Genomic DNA, 23,119 nt, shown 5'->3' on the forward strand with positions numbered 1-23,119 from the left:
AAGTAAGTCCAATCAAAGCTAATATCGCAATCGCCAAGAGTCCCGGCAACGGCGCCAAAAACTTGATGTGCTAAAAGTAGTTTAATAATTATTAACTAAATTACGCTAATCTAGACACTAAGTAATAATTCTAGACTCTTAAAACTCGATTAAACTACTAACCGGCAAGTAAACTGATCGACTCTAAAGCTAACTAAGTCCGGATATCGAACCCACGAGACTTTTTAAATCACGTTTATTAAATAACTAGACTCGACAAACTGACATGACTATTTATTTATAATATTTGAGGGGAATTTAATAGTAATAATTAAAACTTATTAATAACTAACTAATGATTAATTAACTCTTAAACTAATATTAAACTAATTAATAAAATATAAAACCCTAACCCTAACTATTATAATAATAATAATAATAATAATAATAATAATAATAAAACATAATCATTACTACTTAATTAATTAATTTAATATAAAAACTTAACCTAATTAATTTAACTAAAGAAAACGGTTAAGAAAACTTGGATTGATTCAGATGATAAAGATAACTACCAAGGCCAGAATCCCCAAAGTTATGGTTATTAATTAAATGGAAAAACTCACGTTATGGAACTGGGATCATAAAATAGACCCTTAACAGAAAACCTGAACAGGACCCTTGAACTTCAAGAAGACGCCTATGGATTTCTAACAAGTTTTAAGACTCACCAGTTTTATATTAAACTTCCTTACGGTTATTTAATCGCTTATGCCTAAGTATCTTTTATGACGAAAACCTACCTTATAGCGCGGAATTCAAAGATAGCAAAGCAGACTCAACTAACTTAATAGACTAAGCTGACAATCAAATTTAGACGGACTCCTTATGAAGAACTAAATCTAGCAATCCCGACAAGCAAAGATCTATCAATAGCCTATCACCTTACAACTTTTTAGACTAGCAGCTCACTTTTATCTGTTTAATTGATTTTATTGTTTCTATGATTTTAATCGATATTAATCACAAACTAGTCAAGAACACATAGTAAATGACCTAATAAAACCCTATCCTATGAAACAATCAATAAGGGCAATGTGAAACAATAAATTCAAGTAAACAAAACCAAGCAATCAAACGCATCAATTAAATCAAAACTCAACAGTTTACTTAAAACATAAAATCCATAACGAAACGAAATCCAAACAAAAATCAAACCGAACTAAGGTTCATCATGACCTAGGTAGTTTATGGAATTTAGCCTAGCATCATAAAGTCTAAATCAAACAAAACAAATAAAACTGAAAACTTGGTGAAAATCTAAAGAACGAAGAATCAAGGATGATAAAACCCGTAAAACTTCAAACGTGAACGTATAGCTCTTCACCGGTTGTCCTCTCGCCTTCAAAATCACCACGAAACTCCAAAGATAGCTCCAAGAACTCCCAATTTCGGCTAGGGGCTTCAGTTTTTCTTTAGGTTTAAGTTAAACATGTTTAAATACCTAAAACAAGGCCCAAAATATACCAAAAACTAATTTAAAAATCCATCAGCTTTGCCTAGACGCCGCGCGACGGGCTTTGGCCTCCCCGGTCGCGCGGCGCGGCGTGCTCCACCAAGGGGCGGTCAGACCGTCTGGCTCCTTCCTGACGCGTTCCGGATCTCCGTTTCGGCTCTTTTTAGCTCGTTTTTCATCCTTTTTGATCACGATCAACTACCGGAACCTACAAAACATAAAAACGTTTGTAGTATACAAATATTGACTAAAAAAAAACAAAAACAATTAAAATGTTAAATAAAATATACACTGGAAACATAAACATTTAGCATTATATCAATAGCTTGTATTGTGACGGAACCAAAGACCCATGTTCATCGTACTCTTTAAATAACGCAAGATGCGTTTGACAGCTACCCATTGGTTTTATGTAGGGGCGTGCATGAACTGACAAACCCGATTAACCGCAAATGCAATATCGGGACGCGTAAGAGTCACATACTGGAGAGCGACGACTGTTTTTCTGTACCGAGAAGGATCGTCCAAAGGAGGACTATCATCAGGAAGCAAGACATGAGAAGTACCCATAGGAGTGGAATTGGCTTGCAATCCGTTAGACCCAACCGATACAAAATATCTCCAATATATTTTCTTTAGGAAAGAACTAAATCATATTTCTTGTGAATGACTTCAACCCCAAGAAAATAGTGTAGTTGGCCCAAATATTTAAGAGGAAAAATAGAGTTAAGACGGGTGATAAGCCTGGACACTGTATCAGCATTGTTACTAGTGATGATGAAGTCATCCACATAAACCAGGAGATACACCAACGAGCCCTGTGAATTGAGAATAAACAGTGATGGATCAGTCGTTAGCCCATGGAACCCCAACTGATGAAGAGCATTTGATAATTTGTTAAACCAGGTACGGAAAGCCTGCTTGAGGCCGTATAAAGATTTGTTTAGAGGACAAACATGATCCGGTTTGGTAGGATCAACGAATCCTGGTGGTTGGCGTATATATACGGTTTCCTCAAGATCACCATATAGAAAAGCACTCTGAATATCCAGTTGGCGCAAGGACCATTTGTTTGTAACGGCTAACGATAAAATGGTCCGAATAGTGGTAGGTTTGATGACTGGACTGAACGTCTCATGATAGTCCACTCCGTGTTGTTGATGAAAGCCCTTCGCAACCAAACGGGATTTAAACCTGCAAATGTTCCCGTTTTCATCCGTTTTTAACCTGTAAACTCACTTGAAATCAACAATATTAGCATTAGGAACAGGTGGCACAAGAGTCCACGTGCCATTTTTGTGCATCCCGTCCAACTCTTCGGATAGCAAGGCGCCATTCTTTATATTTGTTGGCAATAGTAAAACTTGTTGGCTCAATGGGTAAGGAAGAGGTAATTTGGCTATATATGCTTCCAGATTATACCGATCAGGTTGTTCCGGCTTCTGTCGGAGGTTGGGTGGTCGGAAATGAGTAGCTGTAGGTGGTGGGTTGTTAGGATAGTGGGCGTTGGATGGTTGTTAGGCAGCGTGGGCTGTTCCGTATGTGTGTGGTGGGCTGGAGAGGATTGGGCCGTAGGGGGAGAGGCCGGGTGGTTTGTTGGGCTGTAAGAGATTCGGTTATCGGTGTAGGATTAGCATTTGGTGGCTGATGGGGTGAGGATGGTGGAGATAAATCAATGTTAGTAGGTGTGCTAGGATCAGGTGGGAAACCAGGTGGTGGGTTGGGAAATATAGAGATGTACGGGGAAGCGGGTGGTGATGATGATGTGGTCGGTTGTGTTGAGGGTTTGTAGGGCAAGACTTGTTCATTGAATCGAACGTGCCGAGCTATATAGATACGCTCAATGGAGGTATCAAAACAACGGTAGCCATGGTGAGAAAGACTATAGCCAAGGAAGACACACGGAGTAGAACGGAATTCGATTTTGTGACGGTTGTAGGGGCGGAGGTAGGGAAAACATTGTGAGCCAAAGACTCTTAGGAAAGAACAATCAGGTTTGCGGAGAAACGCGTGTTCAAAGGGATATTTGTTGGAGGATACACGTGAGGGAAGCCGATTAATTAGGTAAACGGCTTTTTCGAAGGCGAAGTGCCAGAAACATTGGGGTATAGTCGAGTGAGCCAATAGGGAGAGACCCGTTTCAACGACATGCCGATGTCGGCGTTCCACAAACCCGTTTTGCTCGCTGGTGTGTGGGCATGAGCGGCGATGGATGATGCCAAGGCTACGACAGAGGCTAGTAAGAGGGCGGAATTTAACACCACCCCCCCCCCCCAGTCAGACTGATTGGACTTTAATTTCTTGTTAAATTGGCGTTCAGCCATTTTGATGAAATTTGTTAATATAACATAAGCATCAGATTTTTATGCTAAAGAATAGAACCACATATAACGAGTATAATTATCAACACACAATAAAATACCGATGACCATCAACAGATGGTTTCGGAGATGGACCCCAAACATCACAATAAACCAGATCCAAAATTTTGTAACTATGAAAATTAGAATCGAGTAAGTGCAATTTTGATGATTTTCCCATTTGACAAGAAGAACATAAATCGTTTGATAATTTGTCCGAAACTGGTAAAGAACAATGAGAAACAATAGAATTAAAAACTTGAGCATGAGGGTATCCTAGACGTTGATGCCAAATATTCGAAGAAGCTTTGGCAACGGTGAAGGCAACCTTCGGCAACGACTTGAGTTGTGGAAGACGGATAGAGTATAAGCCTTGTTCACTGGGACCCGTTAGGTGGGTACTGCGTGTAGATTTGTCCTTCACAGCAAAGAAAGTAGAGTGAAATTCAAAGAATACATTATTTTCAAGGCAAAATTTTTGTACAGATAAAAGGTTTTGTTTAAGGGTGGGAACATAAAGATATCAGAAAGTTTAAAGGTTTTGAGTGGAATTTGGATGAACCAATATGTAAAATAGGTATAGAATTACCATTGCCAACAAGTAATGAATCATTACCATAATATGCCTCAAAGTTGTCCAGGCTTGTTAAGTCTAGAGTGGCATGATGAGTTGCACCCGTATCGGGCTTCCAAGCAGTTCCAGATGATGAAGCCGCATCTGAAAAGGCATAAAAATTCGCCTAAGGCGGTGGCCGATTTTGTTGGGAGGGTTGGTTGTGGCATTGAGAGGGGAGATGCCCGATTCCGCATCGGTTGCAGTGACCGTATACAGTGTTTTGAGTGGAAGCCCATTGAAATTGTCTAGTACTACCATTGTCTCTGGGCTGTGGAGTGAAGGAACCACGAGTGTTGCCCCGAGGATAACCACGGTTGTTTATTGTGCCACGATTGGTATTATAGGAACGAGACCCAAAGTGGGCCTGGGGTCGTGGTGACAGATTCAGGTTTAGCTGGTAACCTAATTGGGAGGCCATCAGTTGTATATTATGAAGTTGCTGTTGCAATTGGTCAGTGTTTGGTGGGGTTGGTAGAAGACCGGGGGCAGCCGAGGAGTTGGAGGTTGCAGCAAGTAAAGCTTGCGGGTTGTTTTGCACCAGTTTAGTGACCACGTAATCATGATCGAATAATAGTGAGTAGATTTCATGAAAAGAGACAGGTGGTAGGCGGCCCAACAGGGTTCCTTTCATGCCGTTGTATTCTTCACGTATCCCTGCAAGGGTGAGCATGACAAGTTCTTTATCCTTTACCGGTTCTCCGATGTTGGCAAGAGCGGTTGCATATTCTTGTACCCTGCAAAGATAGTCAACTGGTTTTTCGTTCCCCTTCATAGTGATGCGGAGGAGTACTTCTGAGAGTGAATTCATGAGAAGCAGTGAAGGGTGCGTAAGCCCGTTCTAAGGATAGCCAGACTTCACGGGAAGTTTTTCCCTGAACATGCTGATACGATTCTTCAGAAACGGTTGAGATAATTAAGGTGCGGATATGAGCATCGTTAGAAATCTAAGGAATGTAACTGGGATTATCAGTAGTTGTAGTTTGAACAGTAACATTTTGTTCGGGACATGGAATTGTTCCGTCAACATAACCGAAGAGGTTATGTGATGTTAAGAAGGATTCAATTATGGATCTCCAGTAGCCATAATTGGTAGGTTTGAGTGTAAAGGCGAATTTGTGTGACTTATGGGTGGTCTTTTCTTGGTTTGAGAAGATAAGGATCGCTGCCATTGAAGAAGAGGGGTGGTCGGAAGAAATCAGAATTTGTGTGGCAGATTGTAGAGGATAGGCGGCAGAGTGTGATTAGGGTTAGAGAAAATATTGGCTGTGATACCAAATTAGTTTACTGAAGGTAATCAGTATAATTATTTTGTATATCAATAATGCAATGCAGGAGATTACATCTTAATATATAGAAGTAACTAAATACACTTAGCTACCATTTACAATATAACAATTAATAATAATAATCTAATCTAGCTGACATAGTCTAATAATAAACAAGCTGGGTCAACCAGCCACAAACAGTCTTGAGCTTTTGACGAGCTAAGCTTGAGCTCAACATTTAAGCCCGTTAAGATAAACGAGCCAAATACGACCCGTATAAATCACATATTTTAGATATATGGTCATCATTTAAAAAAAAAAAGTGTCTATACGGCCGTATAGGCCTATACGACCAGTATATGGCTATACGAGACACTGCAAACGATGGTTCAAAACATCATAACACAAAATGACACGATTCTGGTGCTATACGACCGTATAGCCCTATACGAGCCGTATAGGAAAAAAATGGTATGGAAAGATCCCTTGCCTTTAAGAGTATGTCAATTGGGTAAATAGCGGTTTATATAGTTTTTTAGCAGCTAAAAAGTATATAACATATAAAATGATAAAACTTACGACAAAAAAAGGGACTTATAATTTAAATAATTTTTCATGAAATAGATAAAAAAAAATAATAATAAAAAAAGATGTGTTATTCATACACCCTTTATAGGGTGTATGTAGAGATAAAATGTGTGTTAAGAGGGTGTGTGAATATCTAAAATGGGTGTGTGAATAACCATTGCCAAAAAAAACTACTGTAGTTTATTTAAACCGTTGGTGTAACCTTTACGATGAAAGATTGCCTTTTGTACTTGTCGATTACCTTTACAATATCCTTTTTAGTTTATCAAGACGTCCCTTGGATTTTCGTTGCATTATACATTTGATATTTGAACACTTCATTTCCTTGTGCTTTTGTTCATTTCTCTGGTAATTAATTTGTACTTTGTTTGAAGATGACCAACAAGAGACCTACAATTGGCATTGATCTTGGAACAACTTATTCATGTGTGGCAGCTTGGTTTGATAAGCACAACCGTGTTGAGATCATTCCCAACCAGCAAGGTAACAAGATCACACCTTCATGTGTTGCTTGGAATGGAATAGAGATGTTAGTTGGTGAGGCTGCAAAAAATCAAATCACCTAAAAACACTGTTTTTGGTAAGTTTCTTTCATCAACAACTTCCATACTCGAGATCGGATCGATAAAAAGATCGAGCCTGAGCCTCAAATAATGCTTGTTTAGTTATCTTGCAGCCTTGCATGGGAGTTTGTTTCCTTGTGTATCTATGAATTTGACTTATTTTAGACTTGTATCTATAAATTTCACTACACAACCGTGCTCGAGCCTGGCTTAGGCTTGACCAATACCTTTTTTCATCACATAAAAATATTTAAAAGCTTATACAAATTAATTAATGTATAATAAAAGAGCTTGAAGCGAGCCGAATACGAGCTTGGGCTCTCATAAGTCAAAACAAATCAAGCTCGAGCTCATGCTTGGCTTGTTTACACCAATGTCATTCCTTTCATTTAGTATCCAATCTTATATTTGATCACCTTTTTAAGCTTTGTGTTTTTTTATTAAAAATAATAATGTGCAGATGTTAAACGTTTAATGGGAGCCAGATTCAATGATGGTGTAGTGAAGAAATACATTGATATTAGACCTTTTAAGGTTATTGAAGGGTCCGGGGAGAAGCCAATCATTGTATTTGAACACGAGTTAAAAGAAAAGAAATTTTCACCGGAAGAAGTATCTTCATTGATTCTAAGAAACTTGAAAGAGGCGGCTGAAGCGTTCCTTGGAACAACGGTAACCGATGCGGTCATAACTGTCCCTGCATATTTTAATGACAAGCAACGGCAGGCAACCATGGATGCTGGTGTGTTGGCGGGCCTTAACGTCAAGCGCTTGATTAACGAGCCAACATCAGCAGCAATTGCCTACGGTCTAGACACAAGTGCTGATGTAAACTGTCCCGAAGAGAAAAATGTGTTGATATTTGATATGGGAGGAGGAACCTTTGATGTCTCTCTTCTGAGGATCAACAAGAATGGTACCGTTACTGTTAAAGCGGTGGGTGGTGATACTCATTTGGGTGGGGAGACTTTTGATCAGTTGATGGTGAACCATTGTGTTGAAATCTTTAAAAAGAAAGAAAATAAGGACGTGAGTGCGAATGAACGAGCAAAGATGAGGTTGAAAGTTGCGTGTGAGAAAGCGAAAAGGGATTTGTCATCAATGACGCAAGCACCGATTGAAATCGATTGCTTGTACGAGGGTACTGATTTTTCGACCAAATTCAGCAGGGCGAAGTTCGAGGAGATTAATGCTGGTTTCTTCAAGATGTGCATTAAGCATGTGGAAAATTGTTTGAGAGAAGGAAATATGCATAAGAAAGATGTTGCTGATGTGGTTATTGTCGGTGGGTCGACAAGGATTCCCAAGGTGCAACAAATGCTGGAGTTTTTTGATGGGAAACCATTTTGCAAGAGCATTAATGCTGACTGACGAATCTGTCGCTTATGGGGCTGCGGTCTTTGCTGCAAGTTAAGTGGTTATGGGAACCAAAAGGTGCAAGATTTCATACTACTAGATGTAACCCCTCTTTCTCTTGGTATCAGGTTTGTTATCACCCATATGGGTGTTGCAGATGTAAATGGTATGGGTGTTTTTATCCCTAGGAACACGCCCATACCGACCATTAAGGAGCACATTTATGTAACATTTTTGGACAACCTAGTATCTTCCATTTGATGTATATCAGGGCGAGAGCAAGTGTACCAAAGAAAACATTTTTCTTGACACGTTTACTCTTCATGACGTTCCAGCAGCCCCTGCAGGTGAACAAAAGTTCAAGGTTTGTTTTAACATAGATGCTAATGGCATTCTTAATGTTTCGGCTGAGGTGATGTCTACCGGTAATAAAGTGTGGACTATTTGTCCAAGGATGACGATGGTGAAGAAGAGTAATTATATAATCACACCATTGAGTAATTACATAATTATTCTTACTTGTATATATAATTACTCTACTTAATTCTCATGTTTAGCACGTTAATTTCGATTGTATTTGATCCAAACCCTAGATATATAATCAACTTTCTATGTATACCAATACTTAAGTTGTTAACCTTTATGTTTTCACCTCAAGTTGAAACCGTTTTCTGTTTTATATCAATTCTAGCAGTTGGCCTTCTTGTTTGATGATATGGAGGTGATGGTTAAGGTTTGAGATCATATGGTCTTTGATTTGAAACCTAACACAAAAGGAAACCCCAGTCGTGGAGTAAACAAGATGTGGAGCGTCAGAAACAGTATATCAGAGGTAGTTTCAAATGTTGTAAAAAAAGCTTTTTATAGTACACATCATTTTGCTCTTCTATTTGCATGTTGAAGCGATGAGAACAGACAATCGCATCCCTGTACGGTCACAGGACCCCTTCATAAACCGGTTTATCAATGCATGCAGCGTCGAGGCTTCTTATCTAGGTTATTAGATACTAAAGTAATATTCGGGCTAACATTTATATCTTATTCCTACTAAGACCAATCATTTTCCTGCTATTTCCAACAAAAACACAAGAAATATAAATATACCAAGTACATGTTCTCAGAAACTACAATATACTCAGGTTGAAAAATTGCAATGTAAAAAATCGATTACGAAGACTTCCAATGGCCATCACAAACTGAAACATGAAGAAGCGGGCCAAATTTGTACCCGATACACTATACGAGTCCCTGCGTTATACAGTCTAAACCCAAAACCGACTTCTCTATAAATAATAAATAGTAAATTATATATATTATTCTCATATAATACCTCCAATTTACTTAAACATGGTAACCAACTCTAACCCTTTATTCCAGTATTTCTTTTCAATGTACAAATCTCCAAGAATCTGTCTTCGTCTACGTCGACTTAGAGTGAGTTCGTGCATAGATGATCTTCCTCTCTTTAATGGCCGTTTGAAGATCCGTGAACATTTCAAAAGACAATCCCGAAAACTTACTCAACTGTCCAAGAAAACCCTCTAAGCGGGACTTCAACCGATCAAAATTTGCATTTCGGTCCTCCAAAACCTCTTCGTGTAGCAGATTCACCCCTGCATGATCATCATTGTTGTTAACATGTTGCCATGGCATCGAACGATGCCCACCTTTGACTTTTTCTTGTCGGGGCAAGAAATGGTCAATTTCGGCAGCTAATTCTTTTATGGAATCTGCAACTTCTTTTATTGGTAAAGTTTCAAGCTTTTCTAGCCAGACGCCACACGTGACGTATATGGGTGGGCCATAGTCTTTTAACTGGATCGGTTGGCGTTTTCTTCTCTTGGTTGATTGTTGAAGTGAGACGCATTTTTTAAGCCATTCGTTTAATGATTGTACGTACGTTTTCTGCGCACCGATCCATTTTGTAAAACTTGAAGAAAGAGTGCTTGATTCACTTTCAAGATAAGCGGTGATCTGTCGATGTGAGTCGGATTGTAAGGAGATTTTGGAGAGGGTGTTTTTGTTTGTTGCTGATATGATGAGGAATTGAGACTTGTGACATTCATGCATTACTTCCCACATCTTTCTCAACCTGCCATTATAACACAAAAAAACCGTTACATAAGATAAGATATAGAGGCGGAAATTATGACATGTGTACTTATGAATGAGATAGGGCGTGAATAAATCAAGCTGCTCATGTTCTACTCGAGATCGACTTGGAAAAAACTTGAATCGAGCCGAGTTTAAATGAACTCAAGCCTAAACAAGTGTGTCACTTACATAAATATAAATTTAGTTTATATAATAAACATATAATTACATAAGAATATTATTATAGATGAAAATAATTAAACAATATATACATCAATATATGTATTAATTTAAATTATAAATAAGTATATATGCGTATAAATAAAGATAACTAATAAACAAGTGTATCACTTAGATATTTACATAATAAATACATAATTACATAAGAAGTATTAGTATTATGATAAAAATAATCAAATAATAGATACGTTGGAATAAATAAAAAATAACAAGATACTTGATCACTAATAAACGAGCCGAGCTCAAACTGAACTTATTAGCAAGCCAAGCTTGAGCTTTAGACATCCGTCCAAGCTTGGGGTCAACTAAGCTTGTTTATGCCCATAGAACAGATGTATTCACTCCGTTTTAAATCTTAACGGGTCAAACTTGTATAAAGCATGTTAATCGGGCCGAAAGTACCACGAAAAGTAATGTTAATACATAAAACCTCTTATATCATACTATTAAAAGACATTAGATTGTTTGGAAACATTACAAACTTTCTAATCATATTTGACACAAAGTATTTACAAATTAACATTTTTTGAAAAAAAAGTGTATTGGGTTAATTCAACACGCATAATGTGTACTGGGTTAATCGACACACATAATTATTGAAAACGCATCAATCAAGATGTATTTTTATTGCATATACCCTCTTAAAATCATGTTATTAAAAAAAAGATTATTTGAAACATTATAGCAATAATCGTATTGACACACAAGGTATTTATAGATTAGCAATTTTTGGAAAAAGTGTACTGGGCCAACTGAATTCCCCAAAAATTACCCATTTTGACAAAAACTAGCGGTGACGTGTTATCCAACCTGCCCATTTTATCAGTTCTAACTTAACAAATAACTAATTTTTAGAAGGACTACGCACCCTTCAATCAACTCCTCAAGTTGTGGATGAAGTTCTTTGTCTCTTAGATCTTCAATTCTTCTAGAAATAGAATCAATCCTGTAAATAGCAACTCCAATTCTCCAATGTAGATCTTTCACGATTGTCCGAGTCTTATCTATTCGACGCGAGCTTTCTCCAGTGGATTCTAACTCCCTAAGAAGTTTTCGTTTCTGGTCATACACCTTTCTTAACGCCTCATTTGCCTGCATGCAAATTATAAATAATGTTCTTTTAGTTAACGCAACATAACGACATCAAGGCCAATTCCAAAGATGACAAAATGGCATGCTATTTAGCACAATTTGTTCTCTCTTTACACTGTATGCACACTGGAAAGTGTAGAGAACAAATTCAAAAATTATTGTTGAATAAACCTTTCACTTAACCTTGTAACCGGAACACAATACGAACCAGAAGATTTTTTAAAAACAATAGTTACATATAATAAGGTGCTAATGGGTCGCGCTCGCTGGTTGTGTTCAGATTTCGATTCGAATTCGAAACAATCGAACTTCAATTCGATTCGAATTTGATTATTAAGATTCGAATTCGGTTTTAAAAAATTCGAATATAAGAATCGATACATTGAATACAAATTTATGATATTTATTCGATTCGAAATTCGAATTATATATATATATATATTAATTTGTTTCAAATCCATAAATAATAAATGTCCATTACAAATTAGTTAAACCCAATAGACCATACTATTGTTTCTTAGCCCATACTATTATGAGTGTTATTGACTTTTCTTTTTGAATATTTTGAATTTCAGACTATTTGTACTTTAGTTTTGAAGTTATTATCATGTGGTATTGTTGGTGCTTTAACTTATGTGTATTTTGCAATTATGATTATGGTTTTCAAAGTTTTGGCAACGGTGAACTTGAATTAGATCGGATTTGAATTCTATTCAAATTTGATTCGAATTCGAGTTTCAAATACGAATTTAAATCGATTTTCGAATTAGGCATATAATCGAATACAAATCGAATAGTTCAACTTTTAATCGAATACGAACTGAATACAAATACAGGCAAAAAAAATTGTTGGATTCGATTTAACTTGAAAGTTCGTAATTCGATTCACTGAACACCCCTACTTGCAGGTTGGCAGGTCGAACATGACACGAACCCGAAAATCGTCTGACACAAACCTGAATATGACAAGTGGATTCACGGTTGGCACTACCACGACCCCTTTAATCCCAACTTTATTTTAATTTTTTGCATAACACTCTAAAATGACAAATTATAATACAAATGTATATAAAGCAATTACATTAAAACTATAAAACCTAATAATCATCACATGCTTGGGACAGTATAGTAGCCTATTAGTCGATACCCGCCCGATGAAACTGAATATTACACATCATATAATCCCAAAAAGTATAACAAATAGTATGATGAAGTTGTTGGAAACTTGAAATTGTTAAAATTTTAGAGTTGAAAGTTTAGTTGAGTATTTGAGATTTCAGGTTGCTTTGTGAGGTGAGTCTAATGTCAGGTTTCGGGTGATCCATCCCAACAGGTAACTTTTAACCACATAACATGAGAAACAGATATGAGATTAGGATTACCAAAACCTGTCTCATTGCCACCCATTTTCTTCGTCAAATTATATTTAAATTATATATTTTTTTTCTAACACCCCCATCTTAAAAGCAAGGAATAAGGATCAGATCAGAGCCTACGAGCTTCACAACACAAGTATTAATGTTCTAATGCTAATGTGATAAAAGGAAACAACATGGAAACAAACCTTATAATTGATAATATGGCTAAGTAAATACAAAAATGTTATAGAATGTTCTAAAAGTTGGTTTTAAAGTGAAGTTAAAAAAGCATAGGATAAGCACATCAGCACATGTCATTTCATAATAAGGAATTTAAGGGATTAAAATTAATGATATTATTACCTTAACTTCATCATAAAGCTTCTTCTCCCACGCGTAGAGCCTATCCAAGGTTGAAGCATGGCTTCCTGCATTCATGCAGAAGTTATCAAACAGGCTGCTGGATGCATCATCTGGATTTTCTCTTGTGTTGTTGCCACTCGTGGGATCATGCCTGAATGATGATGCACGGGATGATGTCGACCGATGCCATGTTAAGTACTTCATGTCATTTTGAGCAGGTTCTAATCAGGAAAAAAAATTAGTTACTCAAATTGAAAAATCATAAGTACTTTATGGGAAATAAACAAAATGATCAAAACAATAGATCAAAAGTTTACTTTATGAGAAAGAAACAAAAAGATTAAAATGATACGAGAATATGAAATTGAAACCTAAATAAGTGGATTTAGATTTTTTTTTCTCTGTTAGTATTGAAGCTTATATATATTATTTGTCCAGGCTAATAAACTTACCAGGTATATTTAGGACTTTGAAATATACAAATAAACCTAGGCATAGAACACTTAAATGAAATCTAACAACATAAATAAAGTCACTCGGAGACCTGATGTACACTTTAAAATCAACAAATAAATATAACACTAACAGGTCATCTTCATAACCATGACACTGAAACCTATTGAGCTCAGTGTGGTGCTATGTAGAATGGTCCTTTTAGAGCATCTTGAATGACAATTAGCTCTAATGACTTTTTTGGCCACGTCATCAACCCACTAACTTCCATTTATGACAAAACTATCTTTAAAAATGCACTACAATGCAAACAAGAACTTTTCCAAATTTATATATGCATCTTCAACAAAAGGAGCTATATTTAGTAAAAAAGAAACAAATTTTATTACTCATGAAGCATGCTGATTTACACTAAACACAATAAAAAGCCTACCTTCCCCCTGTGCTTGGCTTGGATCTTCCCCACATGCCATACATGCTTTTAAAAACTTTGAAGTGAACGATCCACCTGCCACATAAAAATAAACACTAGTTGAATATACTGCTAATACCATAATACATTATGTTTATTTATTTAAGAAAGTAAGAGAGCATACGTTCTTTTCCTGGGAAAATGGGACGAAAGTGAAGCTTGTTAGCTTCAAGCATTCTTGGAACTTCTCTTCCACACTCAGAAGCTTTTATAAACAACTGTTCAATATCTCTCATGCTTGAAATCAAATCTTTAGGTACTGGTCTATTTTCAGAAGCTTCTTTCACCACCTCTGTCTTTTCTTCTTGAAGAATTGCAACATTCTTAATACCAGACGTTTTTCGTTTTAATGGTGACAATAGAGGAGAATTAGAATTGCCCTTTTCACCATTCAAGATTTCAGTTTCTGGTGTCATGCTTTCTGCAGACGACATGGAACGCAAACCTACCCCACTAACATTATCCACTACACGATTAACATTTTCAAAACTTCTCACCAGCCCATCTGTATCCGACCCATCAAACTCGTCTTCTGATTCTTGATACGTTACACTCCCTTCGGTCGGGGTCTTGATACTTTGCACATCATTGTACATTTCATGCACGTGACTTAATTCATGTGGAGAAAACTCATTGTCGATTGGATGAGGAAGACCAAAATAATCCCAGGGTTGACTTTCAGGCTGATCAAGTGACGGGTGGTCAAACGGGGTCACTGGTTCATCTATGGAACGAGGAGTGGTGGCAACTGGAGTACTTGAAGTAGTTACAGACACAATTACAGGAACAGGCGGCCTTTCTTCAACTTTTCTAGAAAAGGAGCCTCTAGTCTTCATATGATTTGCATAAAACCGACTGGAAGTTGGTGGAGAAGGCGATGGAGAACTAATTCCGGTTCCAGCTGGATTTATTATATGTTGCGACATGGTTGAAGAGAAAGAAAAGGCCCGCGGGTCTGGGGTTGCAGTGGTGGAGGTATACAAAGAGGAGTGCATTGCAGCTTCGGGTTCAACAAATCTTCTTAAAGCAGCTCCAATAATTGTTAGTGACTCAATGTAGGTAAAATGAGTAGCCGCAAGTGAACATCTGCCATCGAGTGCTTTTCCAACATACTTTTTGCGTTCGCGACATAGCTGGAGGGCCTTATCTTCCTCCACTTTAGAGTTTGCAGCACCCATCACCCACGCATGTACTGTTTACAGGAAAAAACAACTTGTTTATTGAATGTAACATAACTCATAATTGATATTTAAACCTAAAAAGATGCAGTTATGAAAAACCTTAAAATCTATCTATCAATCAGAATTGAGAAGCAAAGACTCTTGTTAGTATTTAATATTAAACATATAATAATAATAATAATAGTACATGTGAATTTGATCCAAGTAGAGAGTTGTTATGATGTGCAATTAGCATTTAGAAAACCTAATTTAATATAATTTGTTGAATAAAATAAAGATTGGGGAAGTGTATAACCTAAGTATTAAAAGAATCAATCAAATCAGAAGTGGAATAGTAACTGAATCAATCAGTAGAAAACAATACCACCTGCAAATGAAATTAATTATAAGTAGGTAGCAAAAATAAGAGTGATTTAGCATCTGAAAGAAAGAAAGAAAGCCTAATTAAGTGAAATCGAATCGAATGTTGTGTATTCAAATAAGAAATAACAAAGGTGGAAGCGAAAGAAGAATGGAAGTAATTATTAATAATTATAGATCTATATCTATTGAGAAAGAAGCAGCTTGCTTACCTGAAATTAGAACTAGAATTAGGTTAAGATTATTATTATTATTATTATTATTATTATTAGTGAGGATTGATAGGATAGGATGGATGATTCGAGAGAGAAGGGGGTTTGGGTTTGTTCATGCATTAACAAGAGTGGGGTCCACCATATGCGACTCGCTTATTATTAATACACTCCAAATGCAAAGAAAGAAGAAGAAAAGAAAAAGAATAGAACCCACCCGATCGGATAGAAAGCCTAGCCTTCCCTTTTTCCTAACTTTATTATTTATTTTTTATTTTATTCCAGCTAACTTTATTTAGGTACTCATAAATAATTAATAAATATGCTCAAACAAGGGAATTTATTCTCTACAAAATCAAAGCCCATGTTATCTAAAAACTATGACTTCCACACCTGTGTTAATATAACAAATAACTAGGAGAGATTTGGAGTGATACTTAAATAAAAATACAAAAAAAAAATTAATTTAATAATATAAATAATTGTTATAAATATATATTATTATGGTTATCAATACGTAATATAGAGTATGCTTTTTCTCCAACTTATTTACTCTTATATATACATCTCATTGTATCTCATTGTATTACACAACTTATTAATAGAATCTCTCATTTTCTCCCTACATCTATTTCTCATATTGTTTTAGCTATTAGGCTTGTTTCAAAACACGTTATCAGCACGAGTTTGCTGTTTGGAGTTGGCTCGTATAATCATTAGATTTGGATACCTATTCCGACATAAAAGAAGCTGAATCCATGATATGTTTTCTACTCATAATTTTTCTAATAGTAACGGTAAAAGTTTATTGTTAATGTTTCCGAAAGAATGATACTATCAAACTTTCGTTCGAAACAATGAAACTTACTTTTTCCTCAATGTTCATTATCTAAATTAAAAAAAAAATAGTTTTAAAGGAATTATTGGGTAGAAAATATAATTATGTGATGCAAACATGAGCATCATATACTATTCCATGTTTTTGTTTATTACTTTGTATTGTAAAAGTAAACGTTTTTAAAGTTAAATATTCGTAGAAAACAAATAATAATCTAAAATTAGAACAATTATTATTTAGTAAGATTTCATCATTGTTTTATATTGAATACAAGCTTTAGAAACTCGTGTATTACACGAGATAAATTAATGTATAAATCACAATGAATAAGTTAATACAAATAAAAAAAGATAATTAAGTCTCTTTATATTATGTAAAAAAAATGTATTACAAATATAGTCGTTTTATATCATCAAATATATTTGAATTTTAAATTGATAATGGGTTGTTCTATTATTGGTATACAATAATGAAACAATATTACTGGAAGCAACATTTAAAACAATGAGGCATTTCGATATGAAAGATGTAGCAACATGTTATACGTTTCATACCCTGCCATACAAGGGCGAAGCTATGTGGGGACCGGGGGTGGACCCGGCCACTGCCGTTTTCTCCGTTAATAGGGTAAATTTCGTGATTTTTCTTGAAAATTTTTATAGGTATTAAGCGCGGTCAACCCCGAAGTATTTTTCCAAAATGCTACCGGTCACTATTGCTTTTTTTATATAAATATAATACCCCATCGTTTGGTTTTTTTCTAAAACCTTGCAATATTTATATACAAAAGTTACAAAATAGCAGTCGAATAGTAAATGATTTGTTTTTATAAATATTTTAGGTCTTTGCAATTATTCTTTTAGGTATTCACCCTTCAGGATGAGATCGGTACCGTACCGGTGCCGGTATCGATACCAAAATATTCAGTTCGATAACGGTATTGAAGTTAAAATCTGAGATATACCAGTACCAAAACTCAAAACTTTGGTATCTATTCGGTACCAACGGTACCAAAGCTGTACCGAAATTCGGTACCGGTATCAATACCGAATTTGCTTATCCATACTCACCCTTCCTCTCGCTTCATCATGAATATTTCAGGTTTTTGTTGGTTAAAAAAATATATTGTTTTTTTTTATTGTAAGAACAATTGTTTTGAATAAATGAAGAAAAATTAGATATATAGATGTCATATTGTTTGATCCGACCCGAATCGAATCATCGACCTGACCCGAATCACCGACACAAACCGAATCTTCGACCCGAAAATTTTGAGTCTGTGACTTCGGTCACCCCCGTGACTAAGCCCAAGCTTCGCCACTGCTGCCATAGACAAAAAAGTCAACCGATTTTCCTTTTTAAATATCTTTCATGTTGTCCTTATAAACATACTTTTGTTCAACTATCAAAATAGTCTTATAATAAATATAAAAAATAAAAAATTTGTCTATGATTTTTAAGACTAAATATTTGTAAAAGAAAATAAATAAAAAATTATTATAGCTTTTTTTAATATGAAGATGTCTCAAAAAATTAAATGTTAATGTGCTTTTTAAACATAAACTCTTATATATATATATATATATATATATATTTCAATCTTAAAGAAAATATAATTATTTTCTTTTATTAGTATAGGTAGATGAGTGCAACCGAACTTCATGTTTTGTATATAATATTTGTGATCGTCACAAATGCTTCTATTGGAGCTGTTGGATCTCTGAGTTACTTGTCATTCTCTACTAATTGATGACCACTTGAGCATTGAACATTCTTCCTTATGATCTGGTATGTATTTAATTTGTGGTAATTCCTGAACATATAATATTACTAATTTACAAATTAAAGTTTAAATTCAATGAACATGTTTATCTGTTTATGGTTGATTATATTTGTGTGGGGAAAATAAAAACAAATATGTTTGTTTTATTATGCATTTTAGTTTTTTCTCTCTTAAAATTTTAAAGAAAACAACCCATACACGGCTATATGTATCTTACATGTCATTGATTATTGTTTTGTTTCGATCATTCAAACTGAATAGTAATATGAATAAGCAAATTGTTAAGAGAAAACTAAGATCTATGTTTCTTTTGAGTAAATTGTAAAAGATATTTTGTTCCTAGAATGTTGGTGTGAATAGTTGGCAAATTAATAATCCCTTATGTTTTAAATGAATAATATACAAATTTTCAAACTTGGATAATTGGTCAAATATCTATCGGTGGATATGCTGAATTGCAATATTTTTTTTAGAAAATCTATCTGAATGCAATTCTTATCTTAATTTTGATAAAAGTATTATCAAGAAAATATATTGTCTACTTATTCTTAAAACATTTTTTTTATCTGAAACATGGAAAGTTGATTAATGAAAACTGGGATTCTCTTAAATCATCTTTATTATAGAAAAAAAAAAAATTATTTGTTTAATGTTATTAAAAATCATGAGACTTGATAAAAATATATGTTTATTTTCAAATAATAGTAACAAATGTTTGTAATTTGTATGGGAACAATGAATACTGGTAGAGTCGGTAACAACTCAAGACTCACCTTTGGGATTGATTATATGCGGATTTTTGGGCTTGAATTTATGATTTTGGTGTATTAAAATTAATCTTATGCGTGTTTTCTCTAAGTGATATTTGTACTTAGTTCAGATCCAGATCATATAATTATCTTATATTTGAATCATAGTTGCTATGTGCCATCAACACTCAAAAGTGATACATCAATAGTTACTAGTAGTAAACCCGCACCTTACTGCGACAATAGCAGGTTTTTAGTTAGTTTATCAAATATCTCATGATATAGTCTTATGGTATTGTAGTTTTCTTGTTCGTATAATATTTCACAAAAGTTTATTATGTTTATTGTTTTATTTTAAACTTTTCAAATTAAATATTTTCATCACATGTTAGGTGTAAAGAAAAAAAAAATTCACAATAAGGATTAGATACATGAAAGATTATGTTTCAATTCTCGTTTGAGATACGTCTTCACCAACACTATTGTTGCTAGTGCTGCAGTTGCATTTTAATCATTTTGGCCCATTAATGTTACCGCACCTGGAGAAACAGTTTTCAAGTATTAAAAGTCAAAACTATTATGTTCAAGAATGATTATTTAAAACTACTTACGTACTTACATTGCAGAAGCAAATCATTAGAACCAAAGAGGCCTGTAGGCCACTGACCCATCTCAAACGCAGGTCAAATCAGGACCACCAACTACCAGATGCGCCAGTGGGTCTTGCACTTCCATGACGGTTGCATTCACCACGGAATGCAAACTTCAAATCCATATAACTGTTTCTAAATTGTCACCATAATATAACAATAAATTAACAAACATCACTTGTTGCACAATAAGTATATCATAAATTTAATTAGCAAGACTGAGCTGCTCACCACACATACGGTTACTATCTTGTTGTCGTGCTTTTGGTGGAAGGTTTCTAGAGCCATAAAACGATTTGAATGTCAACTTTTTCAAAGCATTTGTACAAAGTTTTGACAGTTAAATAATACCATTGTAGAAGCACGCTATTATAGGATTTTGGTTTGAAGCGCGAGTCAAGCAGTTGCGACCTTCAAAGTATGTTGAGTATGGAAAATATTCTGCATCAAATTTTCCATCATACAAAATATTATATACACTTGCTACAATAAATTAAGATCATTATTAACTGTCATATGAATTTTGGAAAAAGAATGACAAGCTTACTTAATGCGGCATCATTTCATCGAAAAAATCCTCAATAAATAAAATGATTGCATCTTAAAGGCGGCACCTGCAACAGCTTTCCTCACTCTCATTTCGGCACTTGCTTAGCATGTGCTTAAGTTATGTTTTTGCCTTAATTTTTTCTATTGTGAAGCAGATAAATTTGTAAATTCATTTTCTTCTTCTTCGGTTGTCAACTTTGAAGAATCATACAACTTAGTATAACATCTGTAATTAGTAGTTAATAATAAGAAAACCATCATCTAAAAGGAATTTTAAAAGAGAAAATTCCATAATATCAAAACCCATACTTTAACTCCAGCTGCTGCTCCCTCTAGTGGGAAAACATGTAGCCAACTTTGTAAAGATTCCAGTTAATTAGGTTATTGCAAACTCAAAATTCTATAGCGCAATAGCACAATTTTGAAAAAAATTTCTTGTTGTCGGACCACCTAGTGGAACAATGATGCTCCCGTATGTTGGTAACTGGAAGGAGTACTATCGGTAGCTAACCTTCATCTACATTGAAAAATATTAAAGAATGTTATATATTTTCTGCATAACTTCATCCATAATGCCAGCATAGATATGGACCATTAAATCAACATTACATGAATAAGTTACATTAGATACATCAATAAATTAAACATAAATGGGTTGAACCCATTTAGACACGTTTTATAGCGTGTCATAAACATGTCGACCCGTGGTGAGTCATGTTGTGTTAACATGTAGTTCGCAAATTGCTAATTCTAGTTTAGATGCAGCGAAAATCAAATATTATAAATGTGAGTAACTAAATATTTGATAGTACATTAATTACAAGGATTGTTAGTTTCTTCCATCTAACACTAAAAAACCGGTTCAACATCATTAAAAGCATGAAAAGAATAAAAGAAAACACAAGGAAAATACTTGGACAAAGATAAATCCTAAAAATTTTAAGCAATTCTAGATTGCATACTGATTATGAAAACTTTGAACTGTGTAATATGATTAAGTTACTTGAATATCTGGTTCAGCAACAACATATGGCTTGGGTAGTTTGATTCCGAACTCCGAAGGCACAGGAAACTACAAGCACCACACCAACCCGCCATGTTCCTTAATTTTAGAAACTATATATAAATTGACTTAGTTACATTATAAAGTATCCCATATGAGAATATACATTAGCTGGATGCAAACGAGGAATAATCCGATTATGGGGAATCTGATCAGTTATCTGTGTTAGTTTTGGAAATGAAAAATCCTCATAAGAGTCCTAACAACATAATTATAACACTTTACATACTCTCTCCTCATTTATTCTCTTGATTTTGCCAGTGATCTTGTTCATTTTAGCATTTAGATATATTGCACAACTTAAGTCATTTAGTCAAATGCGTAGCTACCCAAATGATGAAACCACCAACCTGTTAAATGCACTCCTGTTCATCACTTCTGTCAGGTTATAAAGGAATTCTGCAAACAAAACAAAAGATAACTACCTATTAACCCTAAAATGATGAAGGGCTCACATAGAAATCCCTATATTCCCACAAACAATCATATTTGTATCATTATTTAATTACACACATGTTTTTGAAAAGGGTTTTATTTAAATATAATGATTTTCTTCAACCATCGTGACCTACATATATTACAAGATCATAAATATGGCTAGCAAATGTGTTAGTGAATCCATTAACATAGTTAAAGACACCGAAGAGGTGACAATAATCTGCCAATCATCTTGGCTGTCTATGTGTTTAATATTCATCATATCGTCGTAGGTAAATAAGCCCGATTTCTTCCACCATCGTGGTAGTCCAAAACCAAACATAAATAGCTTCTAAAGTCTGCAACGTCTGTTTCATTTACTTCCCTGGATCTTAATTTTATGTAGAAACCGGAGATAGAAGTCATTTTTTTTGTGATACTAACAGTAACAATTAATCTACACTTACAGCTCTCTTCTAAATCAAAACTTATAAATCAATTCGAAGCTGATATTAATGAAACCCTAATTTCAAAACTAAAATAATATCATCAAACTGTAAATTCATTGCATGTGAAGATTAACAATAAAAAATAATACCGAAGCAATCAGCGAAATGAGTGCCAGTGGAGGAGAAATTGGGGTTAATTTAAAGTCGCAAATGAGGAGTCGATGGTTGTACGCCGGTGTCATCATCGACAAATCTGAGGTTTGTAGAACTAATAGCAGTTTGCCGGTTCAAGATATACGTTTTACCTAAAAAAAATGGGGGTTTAATTTGTAGAACGAATAGCAGTTTTTCTCAAACTTAAAATAGGAGGGAACATGTTTTTCTAATAAGCTGGAAATGCTTGCTGTAACCGTCTAAAAGTGGGTAAAAAATGAAATTGTAATACTTCTGCTCTTAAAAATACTTGTACATTAATACTTTATTAACTTGCACATTATTATTCACATTCGGTATTGAACAAATTTTACATCAAAACGTCAACAAAATAAGCATG

General features: G+C 34.8%; 2 protein-coding genes across 2 annotated transcripts; one reads left to right on the forward strand and one right to left on the reverse strand.

The window, feature by feature from the left end:
• Window positions 1-6,120: 6,120 nt before the first annotated feature.
• LOC143631698 (heat shock cognate 70 kDa protein-like) lies at window positions 6,121-8,258 on the forward strand. Its single transcript, XM_077100378.1, has 4 exons — window positions 6,121-6,207; window positions 6,699-6,807; window positions 7,348-7,823; window positions 7,902-8,258. The coding sequence occupies exons 1-4, from the start codon at window positions 6,121-6,123 to the stop codon at window positions 8,256-8,258; spliced, it is 1,029 nt and encodes a 342-aa protein (XP_076956493.1).
• A 1,187-nt stretch (window positions 8,259-9,445) lies between these two features.
• Window positions 9,446-16,108, reverse strand: LOC143631724 (uncharacterized). Its single transcript, XM_077100393.1, has 6 exons — window positions 16,069-16,108; window positions 14,440-15,507; window positions 14,277-14,351; window positions 13,391-13,611; window positions 11,446-11,669; window positions 9,446-10,335 (listed from the first exon to the last, which is right to left on the reverse strand). The coding sequence occupies exons 2-6, from the start codon at window positions 15,491-15,493 to the stop codon at window positions 9,663-9,665; spliced, it is 2,247 nt and encodes a 748-aa protein (XP_076956508.1). The 5' UTR covers window positions 15,494-15,507; window positions 16,069-16,108; the 3' UTR covers window positions 9,446-9,662.
• Between the last annotated feature and the right edge of the window lie 7,011 nt (window positions 16,109-23,119).

Source organism: Bidens hawaiensis, unplaced genomic scaffold (genome assembly GCF_021521415.1).
Source record: "Bidens hawaiensis isolate Kalapana, Puna unplaced genomic scaffold, B.hawaiensis_p1.1 tig00006250_1, whole genome shotgun sequence".
Lineage (NCBI taxonomy): Eukaryota > Viridiplantae > Streptophyta > Magnoliopsida > Asterales > Asteraceae > Bidens > Bidens hawaiensis.